This window comes from Girardinichthys multiradiatus, chromosome 18 (assembly GCF_021462225.1).
Source record: "Girardinichthys multiradiatus isolate DD_20200921_A chromosome 18, DD_fGirMul_XY1, whole genome shotgun sequence".
Taxonomy (NCBI): Eukaryota; Metazoa; Chordata; class Actinopteri; order Cyprinodontiformes; family Goodeidae; genus Girardinichthys; species Girardinichthys multiradiatus.
In genome coordinates, this window is record NC_061810.1 from 47828258 (window position 1) to 47855822 (window position 27565).

General features: G+C 41.7%; 3 protein-coding genes and 1 pseudogene across 5 annotated transcripts in view; 2 read left to right on the forward strand and 2 right to left on the reverse strand.

Annotated features, from left to right (window-relative positions):
* The window catches only part of zgc:85932 (uncharacterized protein LOC405875 homolog), a 29029-nt gene extending 21329 nt beyond the window's left edge, over positions 1-7700 (reverse strand). Inside the window, exons 1-2 of one of the 2 annotated variants that reach the window (XM_047390562.1) lie at positions 7547-7700; positions 6205-6402 (exon numbers count right to left, since the gene is read on the reverse strand). In XM_047390562.1, coding sequence (XP_047246518.1) covers positions 6205-6369 — 165 coding nt within the window. In that variant the 5' untranslated portion in view covers positions 6370-6402; positions 7547-7700. Of the gene's footprint in view, positions 1-6204; positions 6481-7546 lie in introns of those variants that run through there. The other variant, XM_047390561.1, reaches the window with a different exon arrangement.
* A 6321-nt stretch (positions 7701-14021) lies between these two features.
* Positions 14022-19892, reverse strand: eif3k (eukaryotic translation initiation factor 3, subunit K). 2 transcript variants are annotated; one of them, XM_047390847.1, is made up of 8 exons: positions 19701-19892; positions 18753-18851; positions 17944-18064; positions 17559-17633; positions 16294-16360; positions 16084-16161; positions 15814-15939; positions 14022-14126 (listed from the first exon to the last, which is right to left on the reverse strand). In XM_047390847.1, exons 1-8 carry the CDS (start codon positions 19760-19762, stop codon positions 14095-14097), a joined length of 660 nt encoding a protein of 219 aa, XP_047246803.1. In that variant the 5' UTR covers positions 19763-19892; the 3' UTR covers positions 14022-14094. The 2 variants fall into 2 exon arrangements, with proteins under 2 accessions (XP_047246803.1, XP_047246802.1); XM_047390846.1 differs by having other exon boundaries at positions 17559-17636.
* A 1830-nt stretch (positions 19893-21722) lies between these two features.
* LOC124884725 lies at positions 21723-27030 on the forward strand. Its single transcript, XM_047392772.1, has 2 exons — positions 21723-21908; positions 25972-27030. The coding sequence occupies exons 1-2, from the start codon at positions 21723-21725 to the stop codon at positions 26635-26637; spliced, it is 852 nt and encodes a 283-aa protein (XP_047248728.1). The 3' UTR covers positions 26638-27030.
* LOC124884798 lies at positions 26860-27034 on the forward strand (annotated as a pseudogene).
* Positions 27035-27565: the final 531 nt, after the last annotated feature.

Here is a 27565-nt window from a genome sequence, read left to right on the forward strand (position 1 = left end):
AGATCTTGGCTTGGCGTCAACCAGCAGAGACAGAACAGAGACAAATGATTTTTTTCCTTCATTTCTGGAAAATGAGACGTCTTCTTAATCTGTACCCTTCACTGCAAGGAAAAAGTGCTACAAACGTATCTATCTTCTAACACAAAACACCTACTTTCTAAAACTAATGAGACACAACAACCTTATCAAGACTCTTCGCGTCTCTGAGGTGTTAAACATGTTTCACACCAAACCAGAATCATTACCTGCTGGCATTCCAGTGTCCATCCAAAGAGAAAGTAACTAAAACCCTGTAAGTCATCCAGCCACCAACACTGAAAGGCCTGAACTTCTGAACTAATGGATGGAGGCATGCCAGAGCAGGAAGACAAGGTTCAGGATGTTCTTCACGTTGTTCACCAAACCGGTTTGGTCATCCTGCCGCCTTCACTTCAACGCTGAATTGTTTGAAGAGCAGCAGCTCATGAAAAACCCTTTAAAGCCTTGTGTTTGTTTATACTTTAGAGGACAATGAATTGTTGGCCAGAGGGCGACTAAAGTGGATTATTCTATACCTGATTTTCCACCTTGATTATTTTTGTTTTATGTTATTGTCACATTTGCTATTGCTTTTGAGGAACTATGAAATACTTGGTTCATTCTTTGTTAAAACAGTTTCTCTCCTTGACAAGGACATTCAAGGAGCTACAGTCTACAGCTATCTTAAACATTTGTATTTGGACACGTTTTCCAATGGAAATAATAGAAATTAAAATCATTTGTTGCGACACCCCCCCAACCCTTGGCATGTTGCACATGCCGACTGTCTCCAGCCTTACAATTAAAAAGAAGTCAGTTTAGTGACACTTATTCCAGCACAACAACGTCGCAGGAGGCTGGATCGCAGACTTGCTAACGACATCCTAGACATTCGTACTCTGAGGAAAACATGTAATTGGAGAAGTTGTGGGATGTTCGGATTTGGAAAAAATATGAATTTGTTTTCAAATGTGATCATATTTAGAGGTTCCACCGTATTGATTTTAGTCTTACTGGCTCAGAGCTCATCTGTTAGATGCTAATAAAGCTAATGCTGCTATTAACTCTGTCTCCTTTTGTCTTTTTGTGAATTGAATTGAATTTTCTTCAGGGATCAGTGACTCTTCTTATATCTCAGGAGATCTGGTGATGGAGACATTCAAGGTGACCTTTAACCTGTCCAGCTGCTGATACTATTTCATTTCCCCCTAGGGGGATGATAAAGTTAATCTTATCTCCATATTAATAATTGTATGATTGTTCTAGAAGTTTTTTAACTCTACTGTTTAGGGGGTGGATCCCTGCACCATGGAGCCGGTAGCATTTTATTCATTCTCTGTTGTTCATTAATTACGTGCATTAGCAGTGGAAGGTGTAGCAGGAAACAGAGAAATGTGTAACTGCAGTCATAAATATTATAAATGATGGGATTTTTGGGCAAGCTAAATAAATAAGTGACTTAAGGATTGATTGTCATTCAAGTATTTAGCTTTCAGCTTGTAAAAAATACTTAAAACAGTGGATTTCCTGAAGAGGAACAAAATTTCAGGAAACTGTCAGTTTTTCTGTAAATCTTCAGCCGCTGTTAGCAGCAGTCTGTTGATAATTTGCTTTGGGATTTCAAAGACTAAGAGAATCAGATAAATTTGAATGTTTTAGTTACTGTTTAAAATACCTGACAGTAAATCCATGTGTTCGGGGGTTTTATTTGGGTAACTGTGGTGTTTTTAAGTCCATGTGGCCACTTTTCACAGCTCCTTTGTTATCTGCAGGAATCCAGGTCACCATATGGAGTCTACAGTTCATTCTGCATATTTCACCTCTTTTTTTAGTCTTTTCCTCACAGCTTAATCAAAATTGACATCTGAAGATTTACTTGACTTAACTTCTCAGATAAAGCTCATAAATTGTCTCCAGCTAATTATGAATCTTACCAGCAAAACTCATATTCTTCACAGAAGCTACAGTTTCTGTTCTCAGGTTTTTATTACCCTAAAATAGGCCAATCCCCTGTTTGCATTAAACCTATATTATTTTACTGTTAACTGCTGTGAATGGTTGGGACAATGTGGCAAAACGTTCCGTTTGAAAGCAGGTCCAGGCTTGTTTGGTTTTAGGCAACATTTTCAGCTGCAGCTTTACCAGGAATTTGTCTGACTGCCTCTCAGGAGCCTCCAGCCTCTAGTTCAGATCAGTCATTAGAATAAAGATTTTCTTCCAATGTAAAAGCTTATATGTTGTTAGATGTTAACTTTATATGTGTTTTAGTTATTTGATGACTGATCCGACCCACCTTTTCACCCTGAACTTTTTGTCATAAGATAAAGAAAGTTTGATTTTAAAGCTCAACTAAAACTAAAATTAATTCAGTTTAATCTTGTTTTAAAGATAAAACTGTAGTTTCTTTGGCAGTTTGCAGATATTAGCTTCATGAAACATTATGAACCTGATGATTAAGCAAATTTTAAAAATCAGTTCAGTTTTCTGGAATATAACTGGATTGAATTAGGCTCTATTGAACTGAATAAAAATCTGACTGTATAGAATTTAATTAGACTGGATTGCATTTTTTTAAATTAGTTATGTTAAAACATTTAGATTTAACATAATCTTGAATTGAACAGAATGTCCTCTTCACATTGTCCAAATGCAATGTTTGTACCGTACATATGAAGCTGCTATGATAAAACATTCCTAAAATTTAAATGCGTGTGACTACATGTCAAATGAATGTTTTTTTAACGTTAATAATCTTTATTCTGCATAAGTAAAAACTCAGTGAACATAATGCAACCTTGTCCTTTCCCCCTCTGCTGAGAATAGTTCAGTGCATGTAGAAGATCTTGAGCAGACTGCTTCCAGACTCTGATGTCCTGAGTTAAGTTTGTCCTGAAATAGTCTGTCTCACTGAAAAGTATAAACGCTGTTGAGGTAAAAACTCGCTGATTTCTGTGTGTACCGGACAGCCAAGTCAGTGGCAGAGAGACATGATGATGGACAGACCTGCACACACTGAACCAAGAAGCCATGTTCTGTGAGCCACGGTGGACCATGGATCATTTTCAGTCAAGAGAGCTGACTGAACCCAGAGCAGAAGCCCAAGCTGGCACTGAGACAGTAAACAGTGTCTGACCCACCTGGAGGTACTGCTTCCTGTCCCGAGATAAGATTGTTTACTGGTAACTGACCCCCAGGCATTGGAGCTGCATGGTGATGTAGCTGGTAGCCCTGTTCCCTTGCAGCACTTTTATATGTGTTTGCTTTATGGATCAAGCTGAATCACACAGTATCAAAAGAGACTGGGTTTGGATTGGATTAAAATGTAGTGTAAGCCTTTGATCCCAATTCAGATCCAAATTATAACTGAACTGGACTGTGATTAATTTGATCCTGATTTCAATTGATCTAAGGTTTAATTTAATTGTAATTGAAGTGAAATGGAACTGATTTGGATCTAAATCTTATTTAACAACTAGAACACATGATAAAATCAGACAGTATTGTATTTGGATTTTTTTATGCAATGGATTGACCCAAGACATCCAGCGAGGGTGCCGTAGGCTATTAAATGGGACTTTTGAAGGCGGTAAAGAAGACATTTTGAATCGGCAGTAACCTATGCCAACTTGGACATTAGAACTTGGCTTAATAGAAACAAGAGCAAAGCTAGCACAAGCAGGGACGATGCTAATACAGGTCCTTCTCAAAAAATTAGCATATTGTGATAAAGTTCATTATTTTCCATAATGTAATGATGAAAATTTAACATTCATATATTTTAGATTCATTGCACACTAACTGAAATATTTCAGGTCTTTTATTGTCTTAATACGGATGATTTTGGCATACAGCTCATGAAAACCCAAAATTCCTATCTCACAAAATTAGCATATTTCATCCGACCAATAAAAGAAAAGTGTTTTTAATACAAAAAACGTCAACCTTCAAATAATCATGTACAGTTATGCACTCAATACTTGGTCGGGAATCCTTTTGCAGAAATGACTGCTTCAATGCGGCGTGGCATGGAAGCAATCAGCCTGTGGCACTGCTGAGGTCTTATGGAGGTCCAGGATGCTTCGATAGCGGCCTTTAGCTCATCCAGAGTGTTGGGTCTTGAGTCTCTCAACGTTCTCTTCACAATATCCCACAGATTCTCTATGGGGTTCAGGTCAGGAGAGTTGGCAGGCCAATTGAGCACAGTGATACCATGGTCAGTAAACCATTTACCAGTGGTTTTGGCACTGTGAGCAGGTGCCAGGTCGTGCTGAAAAATGAAATCTTCATCTCCATAAAGCTTTTCAGCAGATGGAAGCATGAAGTGCTCCAAAATCTCCTGATAGCTAGCTGCATTGACCCTGCCCTTGATAAAACACAGTGGACCAACACCAGCAGCTGACACGGCACCCCAGACCATCACTGACTGTGGGTACTTGACACTGGACTTCTGGCATTTTGGCATTTCCTTGTCCCCAGTCTTCCTCCAGACTCTGGCACCTTGATTTCCGAATGACATGCAGAATTTGCTTTCATCTGAAAAAAGTACTTTGGACCACTGAGCAACAGTCCAGTGCTGCTTCTCTGTAGCCCAGGTCAGGCGCTTCTGCCGCTGTTTTTGGTTCAAAAGTGGCTTGACCTGGGGAATGCGGCACCTGTAGCCCATTTCCTGCACACGCCTGTGCACGGTGGCTCTGGATGTTTCTACTCCAGACTCAGTCCACTGCTTCCGCAGGTCCCCCAAGGTCTGGAATCGGCCCTTCTCCACAATCTTCCTCAGGGTCCGGTCACCTCTTCTCGTTGTGCAGCGTTTTCTGCCACACTTTTTCCTTCCCACAGACTTCCCACTGAGGTGCCTTGATACAGCAGTCTGGGAACAGCCTATTCATTCAGAAATTTCTTTCTGTGTCTTACCCTCTTGCTTGAGGGTGTCAATAGTGGCCTTCTGGACAGCAGTCAGGTCGGCAGTCTTACCCATGATTGGGGTTTTGAGTGATGAACCAGGCTGGGAGTTTTAAAGGCCTCAGGAATCTTTTGCAGGTGTTTAGAGTTAACTCGTTGATTCAGATGATTAGGTTCATAGCTCGTTTAGAGACCCTTTTAATGATATGCTAATTTTGTGAGATAGGAATTTTGGGTTTTCATGAGCTGTATGCCAAAATCATCCGTATTAAGACAATAAAAGACCTGAAATATTTCAGTTAGTGTGCAATGAATCTAAAATATATGAATGTTAAATTTTCATCATGACATTATGAAAAATAATGAACTTTATCACAATATGCTAATATTTTGAGAAGGACCTGTACGTCACCAGTCTTAGCAAGGAAAGTGCAACCAGGCGCGGCAGCCACAAGCGTTACTCTTCCTCTTCTCTCCTCGCAGATACCACAGTCGCCGCAGGCTGCAGTTTCAGACACTCCGCCATGAAAATTATCCTGTTCGACATTTCTCCAGAGAAAAACACAGTTTTTTAAGTCAGGCCCTGGCTAGAATATTCAGTGGAAGGGGATGCAGCATTATGTTTCCCTTGAAGACAGTTTATTTTTCACACATCATCATCTAACTCAGCATCAAGGCTTCAGATATTGGAAACATGCCTGAGAAAAAGAGAAAGTACTGAACAAGCCTCGCTCCTTGAAAGACCATACATTGTGTGAGAGCCTTTGGAAAGAGAAAATGAAACTGGTTTTAAAATCACAACCCTGGTGCACAAAGAGCATCTGGCCCACAGCAGATATTTTGTGAGCTCAATCACTGACATTTGGACTTTTCTGGCTTTTTTATTTGCATTCAAGGTTTGTGCAAAAAAAAAAAAAAAAGTTTTAAAGAAAAGTTAAAAATGTTCAATATTTTCTCAAAAACATTTCCACATCTCCAGGAGTAGTTCATGTACAGTTGCCTTCAGGTTTATGGTAGACAATGATTAAAATGTAATGCTGATGTGTTTTTAAGCAGTTTCTATGCAATTGTTTTGCATTTACGCAATGTATGAGCTAAAGTTTGTTAAGCTGAGCATAATTACTCAGCCTTTTCTGATGACTGATGCACAGTTACCTGTCACTGTATTAAGTCAGTATTCTTTATTTTGTATTAATAAACAACATGGTTGTATCATTTGAAAGGTTACATGAATGTCCGGCAAAGTGAAACTTATTTCCTAATAATATCCTGAATGTTGTGTTTTACCTTCGGTCTCTTCCACTTGACCCCGGACTTCATCTCCAGCTCCCCCACGGGGAAGTGGTAGTCCACGCAGAGCCCGTCCCGGCCCACCGCGGTCACGTCCCCGCTCTCTGAGGACATGTCCTTGTCCAGCAGGTCCGCCAGCCAACGGCGGGACTGGGAGCCCATCAGCTCATCGGAGCAGGTCGAGTCCACGCTGTCCTGCGGAGGCAGCGAGCTTTGAGAGGAACTGCGGGACTTTATCATGCTGAAGCCGAACTGAGCTTCCCTGAGCTCTGCAAGAAGATAATAAACGCAGGGAGCCAACGCCCACCAGGACAAACTGCACACCTCATTTTACCTGAGGTGTGGCTCCTGCATGTTGATTGGTCCACAGCAAGCCATAGTGGCTGCTTGTTTTTGGTATCTACAACTTTATTTCATGCAGTAAATATTTACGTAGTAAATATAATTTGTGTAGAGAGACCAGGGCAGAACATACCAATTTCCTACACGTCTGCTGACAAATTCCTACATTTCCCAGGATGTGGTTTTCTGTATAAACTCTGTGGGGTCGTGAAAAGTCACAGCACTGCAGTTATATTAATAAACATTATTGCATTAATGTATCTGAACTTTGACAGAGGACGGGGTGTGTTATTCACAATTATACATTATAAAGACACCATGCTGGAGGCCTAAAAACTCAACTCATAAATAATAAATTAATTAAACAATTCAAAGAGTATGTAGAATATATAGAGTATATTGTAGCTCATTCAAATAAGGAAAGAAATACAGGTTTTTCTTTTGGAGTTATCTTTTAAATGATGCACAGATCTGCAAGCTTTTTACTTTTTAGCATCTATAAATTTATTATAATATAGTATAATAATTATCAATAAAGTACAAGATTAATACCATACTGAGTTGTTGTTTGGACCCCTTTTCAAAAACCTTAAATGGACCCACTATTCAATTCTGACTGCAGCATCACTATAACTCTACACCTATAGGATGTGGTGGGGCTCATTGTTTTGCAGGGCAACATCTGGAGCTGCTGAGATTTTGTTCCCACCTCATTTAACCCTAAAACAGATAATACAGGTGAAACTCACACCAGTAGCTCTGAGTACATCAGTCATCATGTAGAAATGTTTTAACATCCATAGGTGTTTATGCCCTTAAGTTAGCAGGGCTTGCAGTTTTCTTCAAGGTGTCATGGTGCGGTTTTGGTGTGGACCAATATGCAGACAAGGTTCTGGATGCGGCTTTTCAAAAACAGTCTTCAAACTTTATTTTAAGGATTCCAAAAGAGCAAAAATGAAAGCACTGTAGGTACGAACATGATTAATCCAAAACTTACATGTGTACTCCTTGCAGGAACGAAGCAAACATAAAACAGAGTTCTGGTCTAGCGAGCGGGCGGAACAGAGTGAAGATGAACAAGGAACCAGCAGGGAACAAAGAGCACAGACCAGTTCATATACAGCAGGATGTGAGAGGAGAACAAAGGACAGATAATCAAAAAACACAGAACAGGTGCGGCAAGGAGACAGGGAGGCCGAAGGGACAGGTGGAACAGATTAACCAATAAGGAGAAACACAAACCCAAGCAGAACAGGAGACTACGGTAAAATAACCAAAACATAAGAAATCTAGAATAACCAGAAGATAGAAGAAACAGAGGAATCTGGAAGGAACAGGAAAAACAACAGAGCCTAAGGCCTAAGAAAAAGGGGACCATAAAGAAACCCTGACTACAAAATAAAACACTGAAAGAACAAACTGAGAATGAAACAGGAGAAATGATGACTAGAATAAAAGTAAACAGTAACTAAAGCTAACCTGTTAAAGGAGGAACTGGAGAATAAAGATAAACAGAAGAAACAGAGCTAAGAGGGACCATTAAATGTAAAGGAAACAAAAACTGAGTAATTAACAACTAAAAGAGGAAAACTAATGATGAGAGGAGAACAGACAGGGAGGCAAAAGGAAACCAGAATTGTCAGAACACAAAAAGTGATGAACAAGAATACAAACCTTCAAACAAGAGCATCTAAAACAAAACACCAAACCACAAAGTCCAAAATCTCACATCCTGACACAAGGGAGATTCTGAGGTTGCTGAGCTTCATCTTCACCATCCTACATCAGTGGATAATTTGATCCTTAACATTCATCTTTCAATTTTGTATTTCAAAGAATTTAACCATCTGGAGACAATTAATGTAGTTATTTCTTATATGAATTTGTCATAGATTAATGTTATCAGCATTGAAAATGTGTTAAAAGAAATATTCTTACATTCCAAACATCATAAAGGTTAAATATTTATGGATATTTCAACATAAAAAAGCAAAAACTAGAGCATTTACCAAGTAAAACTATACATGTAACAACATAGAGCAAGAAAGCAAAAGCACTTTCAACAAAATAAATGTAACTATAATCTAACTCTACATACTGAACTTTAATAATAAAACATTCACACTGTTGTTAACTCAACATGTACAAATACAAAAAGCATAACACACAGCTATGTTCTATTTCAGTTGGTGGGATCTTGACCCAGCCTTGGTGGTACCACCTGTTGCAGCAGGCAATCTGAAAATCATCAAATTTAAATAGTCCATTTAATAAATTTGGAGGAAAATTTGTCATAGTTATTTAGCTGTCTTCTTCTGCTAACCTGCTGTAAACGATGTTGGGTCATTATATCAGGATATTTCAATATGACGCCATTTTTGTAAGATGCAAATGAGACACATTATTTTCTATGTAAAGTCCACTGCCCGTCAGAACAGTTTCTTTCTGTTGAAATGTTTTCTTCACCACAGAACCCACATGTTTGCTCAGGGTGAGGTACACCATTAGACAATGTGTAATCTTCTATCAGACATTCGACTTCCCAATCATCACGTATTAAGTTAAACTTTATAGTGTAAATATTTAATTAGAGTGGACCAAATAAAATTGTTTGATTCTTACCTTATGACTGTATTGTACAAAAATTAGATAACTTAATTTAGATAACGTTTCACTGAGCTGGATCAATAGGAATTAATTTGACTTCTAAAAGTACATTGAGATCATTTTTCTATGGTCATCTTAATGACAGCATAAAGTTACTGTCTTCCTCATAGAAGATCATACGTGTCCTCGCTCCCACAATGACTGCTGAGGTTCTCCAGTGATTCTACCGCAAAACAAACCATTTTAGTCATTTTTCGTACCTTAAGAGAATGGTAGTATGTTATGGTGCTTGCTTTTCTCCAGTGTCTATGAAGCTGACCTCCTACCAGGTTGGGATCAAATGCGGTTTCATTCGGTCCACTCTAATTAAATATTTACACAATACAGTTTAACTTAATATCCAATAAATCTGAAGTTGAATGTCTAATGGAAAATTACACAGCAGTAGTATTTATCTCACCCTGAGCAAACATATGGGGATTGTGGTGAAGAAAGCCTTTCAACAGAAAAAAACTTCATCCTAACCTGGTATGTTCTCAGTGGCCGTGGACTTCATTTATTCTAACACATTTTCAATGCTGATAACAATAATTTATTACAAATTCTTATAAGAAATAACTATTAATTTTGTTCCCAGATGGTTAAATCCTTGAAAAGCAAAATTCTAAAACAAATGTTTGCTCGGTTTTAAAGATCCAATGCAAAACAATGAGCCTGACCACATCACTTGGGGGTAGAGATTTAGTGATGCTGCAGCGAGAACTGAAAAACAGTGGGTCCATTTGGAGTTTTTTTAAGAGAGGTACAATAACTCTAGGTGGTATTAATTTTCCCCTCCTTGAACCGCCACCTTAACGTGGTGGAGGGGTTTGAGTGCTCGAATGATCCTAGAGGCTATGTTGTCTGGGGCTTAAATGCCCCTGGTAGGGTCTCCCATGGCAAACAGGCTCTAGGTGACGGGTCAGACAAAGAGCGGTTCAAGACACATTCATGAGGACCATAAAATCGAGGCACGTGACGTCGCCCGGTACGGCGGAGCTGAGGTCCCACTCTGGAGCCAGGCCTGAGATTGGGACTTGTTGGAAAGCGCTTGGTGGCTGGGTTGCTCCTCGCGGGACCCGGCCGGGCCAAGCCCGAATGAGAGACGAGAGGCCATCCACCAGTGGGCCCACCACCTACAGGGGGAACCATGAGGTACTGGTGCAAAGAGGATTGGGCAGCAGACGAAGGTGGAGATCTCGGCGGCCCGATCTCCGGATGCTTAGGCTGGCTCTAGGGACGTGGAATGTCACCTTGCTGGGGGGGAAGGAGCCTGAGCTTGTGCAGGAGATCGAGAGATATCGACTAGAAATAGTCGGGCTCGCCTCCACGCAAAGGCGTGGGCTCTGGAACCCATCTCCTCGAGAGGGGCTGGACTCCCTTCTACTCTGGAGTGGCCCACGGGGAGAGGTGGCGGGCTGGGGTGGCTTTGCTTTTTGCCCCCCAGCTCAGCCGTTTTGTGTTGGGGTTTACCCCAGTGGATGAGAGAGTTGCATCCCTGCGGCTTCGGGTTGGGGACAGGTCGGTTGGGCCGAGCGGTAGTGCGGAGAACCTGGCCTTCTTGGCGTTCCTGTCGTGGGTGCTGGATAGTGCCCCCCCTGGGGACTCCATTATTCTGCTGGGGGACTTCAATGCCCACGTGGGAAACGACAGTGACACCTGGAGAGGCGTGATCGCGAGGAATGGCCTCCCCGATCTGAATCCGAGTGGTGTTTTGTTATTGGACTTCTGTGCTAGTCACGGATTGTCCATAATGAACACCATGTTCAAACATAAGGGTGTAGTTTAGTACACCTGGCACCAGGACACACTAAGCAGGAGGTTGACGATTGATTTTGTTGTCGTATCATCACACCTTCGGCCACATGTCTTGGACTCTCTGGTGAAAAGAGGGGCTGAGCTGTCCACTGATCACCACCTGGTGGTGAGTTGGATCCGCTGGAAGAGGAGAAAGCCGGACAGACTTGGCAGGCCCAAGTGCATAGTCAGGGTCTGCTGGGAACGTCTGGCAAAAACTCGGGCCTGGCAGGAGTTCGGTGAGGCCATGGAGAAGGACTACGGTTGGCCTTGAAGCGATTCTGGCAAATTGTCCGGTGCCTCAGGTGGGGGAAGCAGTGCTTCGCCGACACTGTTCACAGTGGGGGTGGGGAGCTGCTGACCTCGACTGGAGACATTATCGGGCGGTGGAAGGAGTACTTCAAGATCTCCTCAATCGTGCCATGGTATTGGAGAGGAGACTCCGGCCAATAGTTGAACCTCGGCTTTAGGAGAAGCAGTGTTGTTTTCATCCCAGCTGTGGAACACTGGACCAGCTCTATACCCTCTGCAGGTTACTTGAGGGTTCATGGGAGTTTGCCCAACCGGTCCACATGTGACTGTGTCCCTTGTGGTGCCCTGTGGGGGGGTGCTCCAGGAGTATGGAATCGGGGCCCTTTATTAGGGGCCATCCGGTCTCTGTACAAGGGCAGCAGGAGTTTGGTTCTGCAATGCCGGCACTAAGTCGGACCTGTTCCCGGTGCATGTTGGATGCTGGCAGGGCTTCCCTTTGTCACCGGTCCTGTTCATAACTTTTATGGACAGGATTGCTAGACGCAGCCAAGGGCCGGAAGGGGTCTGGTTTGGGGACCAGAGGATTTCGTCTCTTCTTTTGCAGATGACGTGGTCCTGCTGGCCCCCTCTAGCCAAGACCTACAGCATGCACTGGGGTGGTTCGCAGCCGAGTGTGAAGCGGCAGGGATGAAGATCAGCTCTTCCAAGTCCGAGGCCATGCTTCTCGACCGGAAAAGGGTGGCTTGTCCTCTTCAGGTTGGAGGGGAGTTCCTGCCTCAAGTGGAGGAGTTTAAGAATCTCGGGGTCTCGTTCACAAGTGAGGGGAGAATGGAGCGGGAGATCGACAGACGGATCGGTGCGGCTGCCAAAGTAATGGGGGCGCTGTGCCGGTCCGTTGTGGTGAAGAGAGAGCTGAGTCGAAAAGCGAAGCTCTCGATTTACCGGTCGGTCTACGTTCCTACCCTCACTTATGGCCATGAACTTTGGGTCATGACCGAAAGAACGAGATCCCGGATACAAGCGACTGAAATGAGCTTCCTCCGTAGGGTGGCCGGGCACTCCCTTAGAGATAGGGTGAGGAGGTCAGCCATCCGGGAGGGGCTCGGAGTAGAGCCGCTGCTCCTCCACATCGAGAGGAGCCAGTTGAGGTGGCTCAGGCATCTATACCGGATGCCTCCTGGACGCCTTCCTCGGGAGGTGTTCCAGGCACGTCCCACTGGGAGGAGGCCCAGGGGACGGCCCAGGACACGCTGGAGGGACTATGTCTCTCGGCTGGCCTGGGAACGCCTTGGGCTCCCCCTGGAGGAGCTGGAGGAGGTGTCTGGAGAGAGGGACGTCTGGGCGTCTCTACTGAGTCTGCTGCCCCCGCGACCCGGTCCCGGATAAAGCGGAAGACGACAAGTATGAGGGCAAGTACGAGTTATTAATCTTGTACTTTACTGATAATTAATATTCGCTACTACATTAACGTAATACATTTATAGATACATAAAAATAAAAAGCTTGATTCATTTAAAATATTAATCCTAAAGAAAAACCTGAATTGTTTAGGCCATTACAAGGAATTTATGGATTAAAAAATATATTTTTTATGGATCTTATGTAATGTCCGGGGACACTGAATTTTGGGTTTTTATTATTTGAAAGCCACAAGCATCAAAACTACAACAAATAAAGGCTTGAAATATTTAACTGTATGTGTGATGAATCTATGAGCTTCACTTTCTGAAATGAGGGACAAAAATACAGAAGTTCCTTACAATATTAAAATATTTTGAATATTGTATTTCAGCAACAAGGTGATTCCCAGTGAGCTGAAAACTACCGATTTAGTAGGTTACCAACTTAACTATGATGTGCCTTCTGCACTTCAGTTCAATCTCTTTTAAAACTTTAAGAATTAAATCCAAGCTAAGATATGATGATTCTGCAGAAACACAGAAAACACCATGTAGAAAACTGCTAGGTGCCTTGAACATTAGAACAGCAAGTGAAAAGCAAAAACTGATGTCAACATCCAGTAAGGGGGAGCCATTCTGAAAATAGGAGTAAATTATAACATTTTGGGCAAAACCAACAAATATAAAACCCTTTTTCCTGGCAACGACCGACATCTCCAGCAGGCGCCCAGAGGCATTGGAAATATCAGTCAAAACAAGTTAATGTGCTTTCAAGTAAAACAAAGTAATTCAAGGAATTATGTGGTGTGACTACAGAAAGCTAATTTATCACACAAGCCGACAGGATCTATCTAGCAATTGAAAATTAATTAGATAGGAATGCAGTTTGCAACAACAACCTGCCAACAGGGAAGCTATTTTATAAGCAGTATGATGAAAATGCTTGCATGTTGTTTTTAATGGGAAAATGTGTAAAATTTAGTCAGCTACTCTGACTGTGAAGAAGGACCAGAAACCTCAAACATCTAGTTACAGATTAGAGCAACCAAGATCTTATTGTACTTGAAGCAAAAAGCTACAAAAAGACTTGAGAAAAATAAAAACTTGCAGAAATTGGCAAAAAATAAGCTCGAATTGATTTAAGATTTTAAAGAAAGTTTAAGTGAAGAGCCTCATGCTGTGTTTTGCCTCAGGTACCAGAATCCCTAATTCAGCCCCCGGTCTAAAGATCTGGACTAAAAAAACATTTAAAAAGCTTTTTTTTCTAGTTAAATATTCTTGAGAAAAACTTGAATAACTGTTCAAGCCTGTAAAAACTATTGCTCAAAAGCAGCTGAAGTGACGACTGAAGAACAGGAGAAAATAAAATCATGAAAATGATTTTTATCGGTTTTATTTTTTAATTTTAGCAATCATGAAAACAAATGTTGGGCGTGTGCGTCTGCTTGTATCACTGCGATGTAGCCATGATGCTGGAAACACCTGCAGAGAAAAAAAGAAAACAAGAAATTAAAAATAGATATTAAATTATTAAAATATTGAACATAATATTGAACAATAACAGAATAAAAAAAAATCCTAGTGTTATTTTTATTTCAGTAAGCCTTTAAAAGTACAGATATTTAACAATTTAGCTTTTGTTTCCAAATGATAATTTTACTAAATATTCTAATTCTTAAAGCAGGTGAAACACGACGTGTCATCAAAACAAAGCAACAAATAAGCGACCTAGAAAGTGTCTCTGCTAAATTATGAGCAGAAGGGAGGAATTATTAATAGGCACAAGAAGCAGCCAACCAGCTGATCAAATGCATTGATTAAACAGACTGATTGAACAGCTCTATAAAAGCAGTAGTTTTAGTAGTCTGCTGCTCTGGGGAATACAGAAGTGTGTCAACACAATGCCAAGACAGAAAGACATCAGCAATAACAGTAGAGAAGCAACCGTTGCTGCCAGAAAATCTGGGAAGAGTTATAAGGGCATCTCCAAACAATCTGAAGTCCATCATTCTACAGAAACAAAGACTATTTACAAGAGGGAAACGTCTGAGACATCCGCCAGTCTTTGAAGGAGTGGACGTCCCAGGAGATTCAGCCCAAGGTCAGAGCGTGCAATTCTTAGGGAAATGACAGAAAACCCAGAAGCTCCATCTCAGACACTACAGGCCTCAGTTAGAAGGTTAATGTTCATGACAGGACGATTAGAAAAAGACAGAATAAGTCTGGCATGTTCAGATGGGCTGAAGGAGAAAACATCCTCAGTGTGTCAGCCTGAGTTGGGTTAAACAACCACAAGACTTCTGGACCATCGTCCTTTATGCAGATGAGACCAATGCACAGATGTTTAGTCATAACATCATGTTTACTGAAACCCAAATGTGGTAAATTAGCACAACCGTCGAGCACGGTGGTGGAGGGTTGATGATATGGGCTTGTTTTATAGCCACAGGAGCTAGGCAACTCGCAGTGCTTAACTCAACCATGAACTCCTAGAGTCAAGTGTGAGCCCATCTATCCTACAACTGTTTGGCCCAAACTGAGTCTTCAACAGGACAATGATCCAAAACACAGCAGCAGCTCAACAAGTAGAACAGAACTAGAACAGAACTAGGCCTCAGTCTGATTGAAATGCTGTGGTAGAACCTTAAAAGCTGACCACAACTAAAAGTGTTCAAACCTCAATGACCTGAAGCTACGATAGAAAGAAGCATGGGCAGAACATCATTCACAAGAATGTGAGATGTTGATAAAGTCAGACATAAAACCTCTGCAGGGTGGTTGTTGCTGAAGGTGGATCTACACGCTGCTGAATCCTGGGGTGCACTTAGTTTTTAACCTTAAATGTCCATCATCCCAACAGCAAAACGTCTACAAATTTATTTCATTACCTTATGGCGCAAACCTTTCAAATTCTGCCAAATTAAATTACTGGCAGCCATGAAAATCTTTACAACTGGACACATCTGGCCACGAAAATCAGCAACTTAAAAGTGAGACGTTTTTTACAAGCAACAAAACAGAAAAGTTGTCGTCATCGTTAAAAGAGCATGGTCTCATCCCTCTGTAACACTGATAATAACTGAGTCTGTAACCCCTCAGCCCGGTTCTGCTGTTGAAGACTGAACATCACATTTCCCAGCAGCAGTTTAGCAGTTTCAGCGTCTCTCACTCTCAAAGTCGATCTTCTCCACGATGTTCTTCGGCTTGATGCTCTCCTCCTGGTTGTAGATGAAGATCTGTCCATCCTCGTTCTCCGTCCAGCCGTACTTATTCATCCACACCTTTAGCTGCGTGTCTGCGCAAACAGGAAGCGTGTTCAGCTTTCAGTAACAACCAGTGCTTAACTGGTACCGGTACGTTTTAGACTAAACTTGACAAAAACAAAGGATCCTTTCCATAAACGAAGTCATTAGACAGACTTAGGGAGTTGTTTTCTCACCCAGTGGGTCTCCCAGCATCTCAGCCAGCAGCTGGCGGTCAATGGTCTGGTAGGTGATTCCCACAACATGACAGATGACTGAGGAGGAAGATGAAATTGACAAGATTATTTATATCTTACTGGTTTTCTCTTCCATAAACAGTACAGTCAAACAAGCGTAAACTGGCAAAAATCTCTTTTTTCACTGGTCAGTCAGAAAATTAAACTCACACTTCCGAACTGAATCCTCGAAACCGGTGATGCCGTCAATGAGCTCTCGGTTCTCCTCAAGACTTGTCTGTCAGGAAGACAAAAATGTTGGAAGTTTAACACCAAATGGAGTCGGGACAAGAGAACCAGGGCAGAAGATACTAATGCTGTCTGAGCTCTTCCAGTGGATCACAACCTTCCTGCCCGACTCAAGGCCTTGTCTGGGCTTAGACGCCTCATCTCCACTCCTGCAACCATCAGGATCAGGACGTCTACGTCGATTAAAATGACTGCAGAACCCAAACCTGCCTAGAAAACGCTTCTGGTTTACACAAGCTCATCACTGTGGTGATACCAGTGTAAAAAATGTCTGCATACAGAGAGAGAGAGGAGTTCAGCTGACATCCAGTTTCTCCAAGAGTTTTCTCACTTCGCTGCTCTGGAGCATACAGATGGGTGTAAACACTATGCCAATATGGAAAGACAACAGCAATAACCTTAGAGAAGAAACTGTTACTGTCCATCATGCTGGGAAGGATCATCAGGGCATTTCTAAACTATTCTGGTCCTTCATCATACAGAGAGTAAAATTATTCACAAGTAGAAAACAGCTGCCGATCTTCCCAGAGAGGACGGCTCCTTCAATTTCACTCCAAGTTTAAAACGTTTGGTGCTCAAAGAAATGCTAAGAACCCAAGAGCACCATCTCAGCCTCAACAGGCGTTAGTAGGTTAAATGTTCATGAGTAGACAATCAGTAAAACTTTCTACAAGTAGGGCTGTTTTGGAAGAGCTGAAGGACAGAGACTCTTCTGTCCAGAAAGAACAAGGCAGTATGACTCTGCCAAGGTATGATATGTTATGAAACCCAAGACAGTATCCTCCAGACAGATGAGACCAAAGTTGAGACATTTGTCCATAGTGCCCAGTACCATGTTGATGGTATGAGACAAGCGAACACAGTGTATCAGTTCGGATCCCTCATACAAACTGTGAAATACGGTGGTGGAGGAGTGATGATTTGGGCTTGTATTGCAGCTGTGTACACCTCGCAGTTATTGAATCAACTGTGAACTCATCTGTCTAACAAAGTATTCTAGAATGAATCAAATGTGAGGCTGTCTGTACAAGAGCTGAACGTTGGACCAAACTGGGCCGCAATCCCAAACCCTATAATCAAATGGTGTTGCAATGGTCCTGTAAAAGCCCGCACATGAACCTGATCGAAATGCAGTGATTAGAGTGAGTTAAACATGCAGATAATGTGGTTGTGTTTAAGGGTCGTACCCAGAAGCTCTGGAAGTGGCAGGTTTCCAGTAGGTTCCCCAGGTAGAGGATCTGTCTGATGGGTCGCTCCTCTTGCTGCGACACTGTAGTCAAGGAACATCCCCTCTCACCCCAAGACAGAACCCACCACACAGGTTACACTCCCATTCACAGCTACAAATGTTCATGTATTCGTATACCCGACACCAGGAAGAACCCTTAATGTCTCACTTTGATCACACTTCAAGAATCACATCAAGAAAACATCCAACAAAAGTTAATATGTAAAATAAAAATATGACCCCATGTAAAAATGTAGCTAACAATATACAGAAATGTAAAAATACAGCCGCTTTTTTTTTTTTTGTCAAAAGCAATGACAGATGAAGCAGCACCAAAGGGATACGTGTGTCTGGTCGATCATACACTTGCAGAGGGTGAAGTCGGTGTGTGGCAGGTTGGTCAGAGCCTTGAGGAGAATCTGTGAAGTCACTGGAGTCTGGAAGTAAGCTGGATTAAACTGATATCTGTGTGAGAAACGCAGAGACTTCGCATTACTAAATATCACACACACACAAAATCCCTCATAAACATATTACAGAGAAATATTGGATGGAAGTTTAGCTGCCAAATTGTCTCTCGTTGTATTAGCAGGTAAAAGCAGTTGACAGTTTGAAGGTTTGGTTTAACAAGATTAAACAAGTGTGATGTAAATTGTTGGACAACTTTTAGGTTTTCTGCTCACGTTATATGCCCCTGGAAATTTCATAAAGGCACAGACTGGAAGCCAGAAGATAAATAAACAAGCTACCAAACTAGCAACATAACTTCCCCCCCATTAGTCTATAGTCTTAACACATGATCACCATCTGAGCTACAGTAAATGCCTGAAGATGTATGAGCATGTGTCTTTGGTTTCGGTCAGTACCTAAGGAAAAACAACAGAATTTGCCTAAAATGTCAAATTCAAAACTAGAGCTGGTAGTAGAAAAGCCGACAGTTTGTTTATTTATGTAGATCTGGAAAATCCCTGAAAGGTTTGTCTTCAGATGTTAAAAAAAAGGTGTTAACTGGGTGAGAAAACCTGTTGCCAAGTAAATCCTATTAATTACTAGAGTCCGAATGAGTTTCCTGAGTAAAATTCAGTTTTTGTATGTGCAGTCTGAATATTCAGTTGACATTTCAGCTGTTTGACTACCAAACAGTTTCACTTACAGCTTCAGCACAGCCAGGTTTGCCTCCAGGTCATAAGCGTTTTCTCGGGCTTGTGTCTCCACGTAGCGCTCTAGCGTGGTAAGGTTCTCAGGGTTGTACCTGTTAGGAGACAGGCAGTTGTTACTCGTAATCAGCTGAGAAAAATCCAACTATTATGTGTTTAATTCACACTAAAGCTGTATAGTTTCAAACAACTTTTCGCTTTTTCGTTCTTCTTTAGATCAGGTCACGACGTGTTACTTTTGAGATGTTTTATAGCCTACTTCATGTTGTTAAACAGGTACTCTGAGGGTTTTTAATTGTGCAGGTCTAGCAGTGATCGGAATGACTGTGGCTATGGAAGCTGAGCTCAGCTTTCCAAAAAAAAAAAAAGCGCTTAATTACAGATATGTTCTGATTTAACAAACGCTACCATTACTTTTTACTACATAGGTCCAGGTTGGCTTAGTTGTTACTACTTAACTCTAAATAAAATCAACATTTAAAAAGGCCAATTTGTGTTTACATGAGTCTCTGAGTCATATTAACATTAGCTTAAAGATCTGGAACATCGAACTGCGACAAAAAAAATAAAAACAGAAGAAACCTGTAAGAGGCAAATACTTCAAAATAAAACCAGACTGCTCTGTTAATATCTACTGCGTTGCAAAACCCGTACTCGTTTTTTTTATGTCAATATAAGAGGTGACACATAACACAGTCGTATGGATAATGTAACCGTTACTAGAACTTCAGCTAGTGTTGCTAACACCAGTTAATTTTTAATTATTATTTTAGCAAAGATTATTTAAAAACAGTCTAAACACAGCCTAAAATTGGTCAAATGAGCGGCTATCCTCAATGAACGTTGTCTTAGTTAACGCCACAACTCCGAAAATCATCATGAAATAAGCTAGGCTACTGTTAGCCTCGCCGGTTTTATCGACTCCATTCTAGAATCATTCGTACCTATCGATTCCTCGCAGGAGTTTCCCCACGTTTGCCCTCATCTGCTCGAAGGTTGACGCCATTTGGTCCAAAGTTTTACAGATAATTTAAAAGGTAAATTAAGCTTAATTTCACACGTGGGCCCAAAAGCTGAAAACACACAGGGGCGGAGGGAGAAAAAGGTCGGACCGGAAACACAACAGACCGGAAGGACCGACAGACTGCTTCGGGAAGTAAATAAAATTAACGTCCAGTTGTTTTAAAACGTCGTAGTTCTCAAAATCTATTGTTATCCAAATTCATTATGCAAAAATTCTATATACATACAGCAAAAATGCAGCGAAGGAATAACATGTTTAATTATATATTTCACAGTTAAAAATAAAATAATTGGAAACTATTGTACAAAATATTAGTTTTTATGTTGGCGTTTACATTCAGAATGAAAGAAATATCCAGTTGCAGGTTGGAAATCCAATTGGTTTCCTACTTTCTGTGGTTTTTGCTGGATAGTCAGAATTCAAGTCTGACAAATCAACTGGAATACTACTTGGAATGTCGGCGGTTCCCGACTCGTTCATATTGAATATGGCTGCCAGGTGAAAAACATAGCAAAAGATGCTGAAATAAACCTTCCTCTTGTCTATTTTTTTTACATGCATAATATACGATATCTATTAGCAAACATGTTCCTTTAGTGCTTAATCAAATAAAATACAAATCAGTACATTGCTCGTCTAGTCTTGCTTAGTTAGCTTGTGTCTAAATGTGTGGGAAACATCCAATATGGCTCCCAACATAAATACAATTTAGTAAAAGTTGTAGTAATTAACTGTTTATTTCCACTTGTGTTGGCTTGTACCTAAATTAGCTGTGAGTAATCTTTTTATACTGATTTTGATCTCATTAGCCAAAGCTAGTTCTGTAGAACCAATAAACCCCTTAATTAGAAGCTGTCTGACAACATGAAGTAGGCTAAAAAATGCCCCGTTCTAAATAAATCCAGGAACGGATGAGAAGAGTCATCAGTATGAAAAGGGGTACAATGCCATTTTCACAGTGAGATCATGGAAAAGAAATTAACCTTCCCAGGGATGGCCAGTTTACCAAAATTACTGCAAGAGCAAGTCTCAGAAAGTCTTATGACACAACTCGGTCGTCGAGGGATTATCGGCTAGCAAAGCAAGGCAACTTTAATTGTTTAGCACATTTCACAACGTGACAATTCAAAGCGCTCCTTCTGAAAGTCCGCATTTACTCCTCTTTGCAAGAGCAGACGGCATGAAAAGCCATCTCTGCCTGCAGTGAACCACGGAGAGAAAATGTCTGCCGAATATCCAATTTAAAACGAACATCTAGCTCCAGCAGGGACCTTCTCCAGCAGAAAGAGCTCCAGTTAGTTCTCCTCTCCACTAGAGGCCGGTGTTTATGGGTAAGTATGATAAAAACTAATTCGGGGTTGTTTTCGCTTCTCCGCTTCGTATTGGTCGAAGTCCTACCACGTGATAAGGTGTAAAGACGCCTTTTTTAGTTTTAATGGTTGATTTAATTTAAATTCCCACAACCGATTTACATTAAAACTACCAGATCTAAAATATAACACTGTCTCGGTTTCTGACAGAGCTTTAAAAAAAAAAAAAAAAACAGTTAAAGTTTGTGAACCGTGAGTCAGACTGAGGTCTGTCAGAATGACCTGGTCTCCTCCGAGGTATTTGTGGTATCGCTTCTCGGCCTTTTGGCTAAGACAGCGATCGACACCTCTGGGTGGTGAGAGTCTTACCTGTTGTGGTTTGGTGGCTTTCATCTGAAAGAAGTGTTTTTCTCTTTTGTGCAGAAAAGATCAACTTGAAGTAGTTGAAACTTTCTTCACGTTTTTTTAATTTGCTTACTGTTTATAGTATATTTATTGTGTCTTGTGATACTTTTAGACCATTTTAATTATTGCGTCTTAGGTATCTTTTTTTGTTTACCATTTTTATTGGTTTATAGTACTTTCAACCCTTTTCAGGTTTTTAGTGTTTTTTAGTTTGTGGTGCCTCCACCATGTCGGCCAATCATGCCGGCATGCGGAGGCACCACAGCGTCCGTTTTTTATTCACAGAAAATGATGGTAAGCCAATGGTAATGTCCAGACTAGACTTTTCCAGGAAGCTGATCCAGCAGACATTGAAGTTTACTGCAAATGACCTGAACTGTATCCTGACCCTGCCTTTCAACAAAGGATTTGATGTAAGTTTCTGCACAAGTGCGCTGTTACAAGAGTTTTGGACACGTTTTGAAAATGAAAAACCCCAATTTTCAGCATTCAACGTTGAGAAGCTGACTGATAATACCTTGAAAACAGTTATTGTCAGGATGTTCAATGAGACAGTTAATGCTGAAGACATTTGTATGTGGCTGGGGAGATATTGCACTGTGAAAGGCCAGGCTATGAAGGTGAGGGATATGGATGGCATCTGGAACTGTGCTTGGAGGGTCCCAATTAAACAATGGGAAGACCCCCAAGGTTTCCAGGGCCTGAAACATCTCCCCTCAATGGTAGTCCTGGGGGAAAACAGAGGCTATATTCATTACCAGGGACAGCCTAAGCTCTGCCGGAGATGTGGAGAGCACGGCCACCTGGTTGAAGCTTGTGACAAATTGTTTTGTGGGAAATGTAGAGAAGTTGGACACACTTTCGATGAATGTACAAATGGAAGAAAATGCAACCTGTGTGGAGAGGAGGACCACCTTTTTCGAGACTGCCCAAAGTCCTTTGCAAACAAGCTTAAAAATAGAAAAGTAAATGAACAAACTGAAAAGGTAAGCCAAATTACAACAGTTGAAGAGCTAATTGAAGCAGCTGGGCCAGAAAATTTAAATTTCCCGCCAAAACCTGTGATTGGAGGAGAGGAACAGGTGGAGGCGGGAACAGGGGAGGGGCCTGAAATGTCCCCACACACTGAAACATCCAATGAAGATGAGGACATGCAGGCAGAAGGCGGAGCTATGTCTCAGGATGAGGAAATGGAATCAGATGAGAGTAGTGAGGATGCCCCCCTCCCCGATGCCCAGCTGGCAAAGAGGCCAGCATCAGAGTTGTCTCCTGAGATCATCGTTGCCTTGGAAAAGAGGGGTAGGCTTGGGAACCCCTCAGATAACTCATCTGAGGAGGAGCCCAGAGTCTTCCCCTCTGACTCACCAAATGAGGTCTCTTTTTTGAACATAGCTCTTCAATCAACCCCAAAGGACACTATGTTAAATAAAACCTTGCAACAGAGGCCAACACCTAGAGTCCGGAAGGGGAATGGAGCTCAATCCCTTCCTTGCCCACCCTGTGAAGTGAAGGAGGAGCTCCATTCACAAGAAATTACCTAAACTAGACACCACACCCCTTTTGGATTTTAAGTGTATTTATTTATATTTAACTGTTTAAACTTCTAAAATGTCAAACCTAGTCACTTTAACCATACTCATGGCCCTCACCTTCTCAACAATCAATGTTAGAAGTGTGAAGTCGAGAGTTAGAGCCCAAAGTGTTTTATCCTTTTTAAGTTCTGTAAAGTCAGATGTGCTTTTAATTCAAGAATGTGCAATACCTTTTTTAACTAACTATACCCAGTGGCAGAACATGTGGCCACAGACGTCGATCTGGAGTGGATCAAACGACAATAAAAATGATGGAGTGGCCATTTTAATAAAAAATCCTCAGGTTCTGGTGAAGGGAAGCACTGTGGTGAGAGAAGGACGAGCACTTTTAGCAAATTTGACTTTTATGGGACAGGATTTTAACCTCTTAAATATTTATGGTTTTAATGACAAACATGACAGGTATGACCTTTTAGAGGAGCTGCGGCCCCACATGCTTGGAAAGAAACCACTTATCGTCGGGGGAGATTTTAATTGCATTTTAAGCAGAAAAGATAGGAAAAGAGCAAAACAAGATTTTAAGGTGGATAAGACATCGCTTTTACTGCAGGGAATAGTTAGGGATTTTAAACTAGTCGATTGTTTTAAAGCAATGCATCCTAGAGAGGAGGGCTTCACCTGGGTCAGTGATGATGGTTCCAAAGCCTCTCGCATAGACTATGTTTTTACTCGGGACTGTTCACCAACGGATGCTAGATTGACACCGGTGTTCTTTTCCGATCACTTAATGCTGTCCTGCACTCTTTCACTTTCTTTGGGTGTGACGACAGGGAGAGGTCTGTGGAAGCTCAACTGCTCCCTTTTGGACGACCAGGCTTTGGCCGACCAATATAGGGAGCAGTATCGGGAGTGGCAGACCCTCCAGGACTTATACGAAACACGTGCACTGTGGTGGGAGATGGTGAAGGGAAGGACCCAGACTTTCTTTCGACTGGCCGGGAAAAGGAAAAAAGAAAAAGAAAACAGACGCATGATGGGGCTGCAGAAACGTTTGCAACGGTACTACATTTTAAATCAACAGGGAATTAATTTTAATAACGAAATTAAAGAAATTAAAAGAGAAATGTCAGCCTTGACTGACATAAAAAGCATAGGAGTTATCTTAAGAAGTAGAGAGAGGGAAATAGAAGAAGGAGAAAAATGTACGAGATACTTTTTTAAGAAAATTTTAAGTAAACCATGCTTTATCTCAGAGCTAAGACAGGAACATGGATGTCTAGCTAAAAGTACAAAAGAAATAACCAAAACAGTAGAAGATTTTTATTGCAAATTATATAAAGAAAAAGCTGTATCCATGGAGAACATCACAGAAACCTTAAGTTTTATCGAAAAAACTGTCAAAGATGGCATGCTTTTAGGTCAGGATTTTACCAGTTTAGAGCTCGATAAATGTCTTAAAAGTTTTAAGAGAGGGAAGTCCCCAGGATCAGATGGACTCCCTCTAGAGTTTTACTTGACTTTTTGGGACATTTTAGCACCTGACTTACTTGTTGTTTTTACAGATTTTAGCCAACTGGACAGACTCCCAGACAGTTTTAGAGAAGGGATAGTGACTCTTATCTATAAAGATAAAGACAAGACTGACTTGAGAAACTGGAGACCCATTACCCTTTTAAACTGTGACTGCAAACTTTTTAGCAAACTTTTAGCCATACGTATGCGTTTCGTTTTAAAAGAAATCATCCACCCGGATCAAGCCTGTGCCATTGAAGGCAGGAAGATCACCGACAGCCTCGTACTGATTCGAGACACCATCTGTTTTGCGAGAGACAGAAACATTCGGCTAGTAGTCCTAAATTTAGATTTTGAGAAAGCCTTTGATCGGGTCTCGCACCAGTACCTTTTCCAGGTACTGCATAAAATGGGTTTTCCTGAAAGGTTTTTAGTCTGGGTGGGACTGCTGTATCGGGACATTTCCAGCAAATTCATGGTAAACGGGCATCTGACAAAAGCAGTAAAAATTAACTGCGGTGTCCGTCAGGGTTGTCCGTTATCTGCCCTCCTGTACGTGATTTGTATAGAACCGTTGGCACAGATCTTGAGAAGAGACCCACAAATCAGGGGGGTAGGAATACCAGGAGGAGGAGGACAAACAACAAAATGCATTTTATACATGGATGACATCAACATTTTATGTACTGACCTTTTATCTGTAAACAGAGCTCTTGACGTGACCGACTGGTTTGGACAAGCCTCTGGCTCAAAACTAAATAAAAATAAAACGAGAGCACAATTTTATGGACCGTGGGCGACAACCGAAACGACAGGACTTCCACTAGATGTGACACAGACTGACCAACGAATACTGGGCATCAAATTTAACAATGTGGGTGGAGGAGACACAAACTGGGTGGACATGATAGGTAAAGTAAAGCAACGACTGGGATTCTGGGGACTTAGGAAATTGACTTTTGAAGGCAAGGTTTTAATCATTAAAGCAGTGATTTTACCTTTGCTTTTATTGACCAGTTCTGTTTTTTTACCACCCAGGAGAGTGATTTTAGAATTGGAACGTGCCATTTTTTATTTCTTGTGGGGCTCCAAATGGGAAAGACTGAGAAGAGACATAATGAAGAAGCCAAAGGAGAAGGGAGGAAAAGGGGTCCCTGACCTGTACCTGTTTTTAGGAAGCTTATACACAAGCACCCACCTGAAGCAGGCTATGGATCCCTCCAGCAATCCAAAAACCAAAGCGATGACGAGATTTTGGATGGGATCTTTTTTGAGACAGTTGAAACTTTTAAGCCCTGATCTTAGAATACCTGTGGCTTTTAACATGCCCCCAGCTTACTCTCTTATAAAGAAGTTTTTATTGCATTTTAACTTGGAAAAAGAAGAGCAGAACATTTTAATTAACCACCGCTCTCTCATTTCTGTTGTGCAGGAGCGGGAACAAGTGACTCCAGTGCGCGGCCTCTCTTTTGGGGAGCCCAAGACAGTTTGGCTCAATGTGAACCATCCCAGGCTCCCAAACAGACTTCGAGACTTGTCATGGATGGTGGCTCACGAGATCCTCCCAGTCAGGACCGTCATGCACTCTCGGGGCATGTCAGTAACATCTGTGTGCCCCCGACCAGGTTGTGGCGCGCCTGAATCGGTGAGGCACCTGCTCTGGGAGTGCAGCGCTGCCGTAGACCAGTGGGCAAAGGCCGGCTCCTTACAATTCCCGTACTTACCGGCAAGGGAGGTCCTCACAGCACAACTAGTGCTTTACGGGGTGAGCCGTGGCATACACACAGAGAAAAAGGACTTTGCCGAGATGTGGCTCACCCTTGCCGCCATTAAAGACGCCATATGGACCTCCAGAAACTTGCTGGTAAGGAAGCACAAGCAGATTCCCCCCGTGGCTGTGATCCAGATGGCAGCAGCAACAAGGAAGTCGACCACAGCTGCAGGCGGCAGGCCTAGGACACAGCCACAAAGAAGCATCGCCTCTGTGCCCATTCGGACGAAGGAGCCGGAGCCACACAAACAAAGGTTAAAGCAGCGCCGGCCTGGCTCTCCGGGTGAGGCAGGTGGGAAGGAGCATCAGGGTGGGGATCCCCTCTGAGCACCATGACTGTTTGGGAGAATGAGATGGTTTTCTATGACTTTTTAAGGAGTCACCCCGCTCCTACACATATTTTAAAAATTGCACTGTCACTTTAAAAAAACAATATATATGACGTTTTAAACATCTCTTAAGATCAGAGGACTAATCCCATTGTTTTATTATTGTATTATTGTAATGTATTGTATTACCTGAAGAACTGTGCTCTGAATGTATGTGTCAATAAATTTTTTCGAAAGAAAAATCTGTTCTTATCAGTTTAATATCTGATACGTCCCCTACCCGGGGACCATATATTAAATTGATTTTTGGATCAGGGAGATGGAATAGGGGCTTGCTCCGTCCACTCCACGCATCGACCTGGTATTGCATTACCTCCAGGAACGGTGTACCTCTCATATATGTTCAATGATAAATTATATATTAATAATAAAACAATAATCTTCGCTTCTCTATCTTTTGACTAAGACAGCGATCGACACCTCTGGGTGGTGAGAGTCTTACCTGTTGTGGTTTAGTCGCTTTCATCTGACAGAAGTGTTTTTCTCTTTTGTGCAGAAAAAATCAACTTGAAGTAGTTGAAACTTTCTTCACGCTTTTTTAATTTGCTTACTGTTTATAGTATATTTATTGTGTCTTGTGATATTTTTAGACCATTTTAATTATTGCGTCTTAGGTATCATTTTTTGTTTACCATTTTTATTGGTTTATAGTACTTTTAACCCTTTTAAGGTTTTTAGTGTTTTTTAGTTTGTGGTGCCTCCACCATGTCGGCCAATCATGCCGGCATGCGGAGGCACCACAGCGTCCGTTTTTTATTCAAAGAAAATGATGGTAAGCCAATGGTAATGTCTAGACTAGACTTTTCCAGGAAGCTGATCCAGCAGACATTGAAGTTTACTGCAAATGACCTGAACTGTATCCTGAC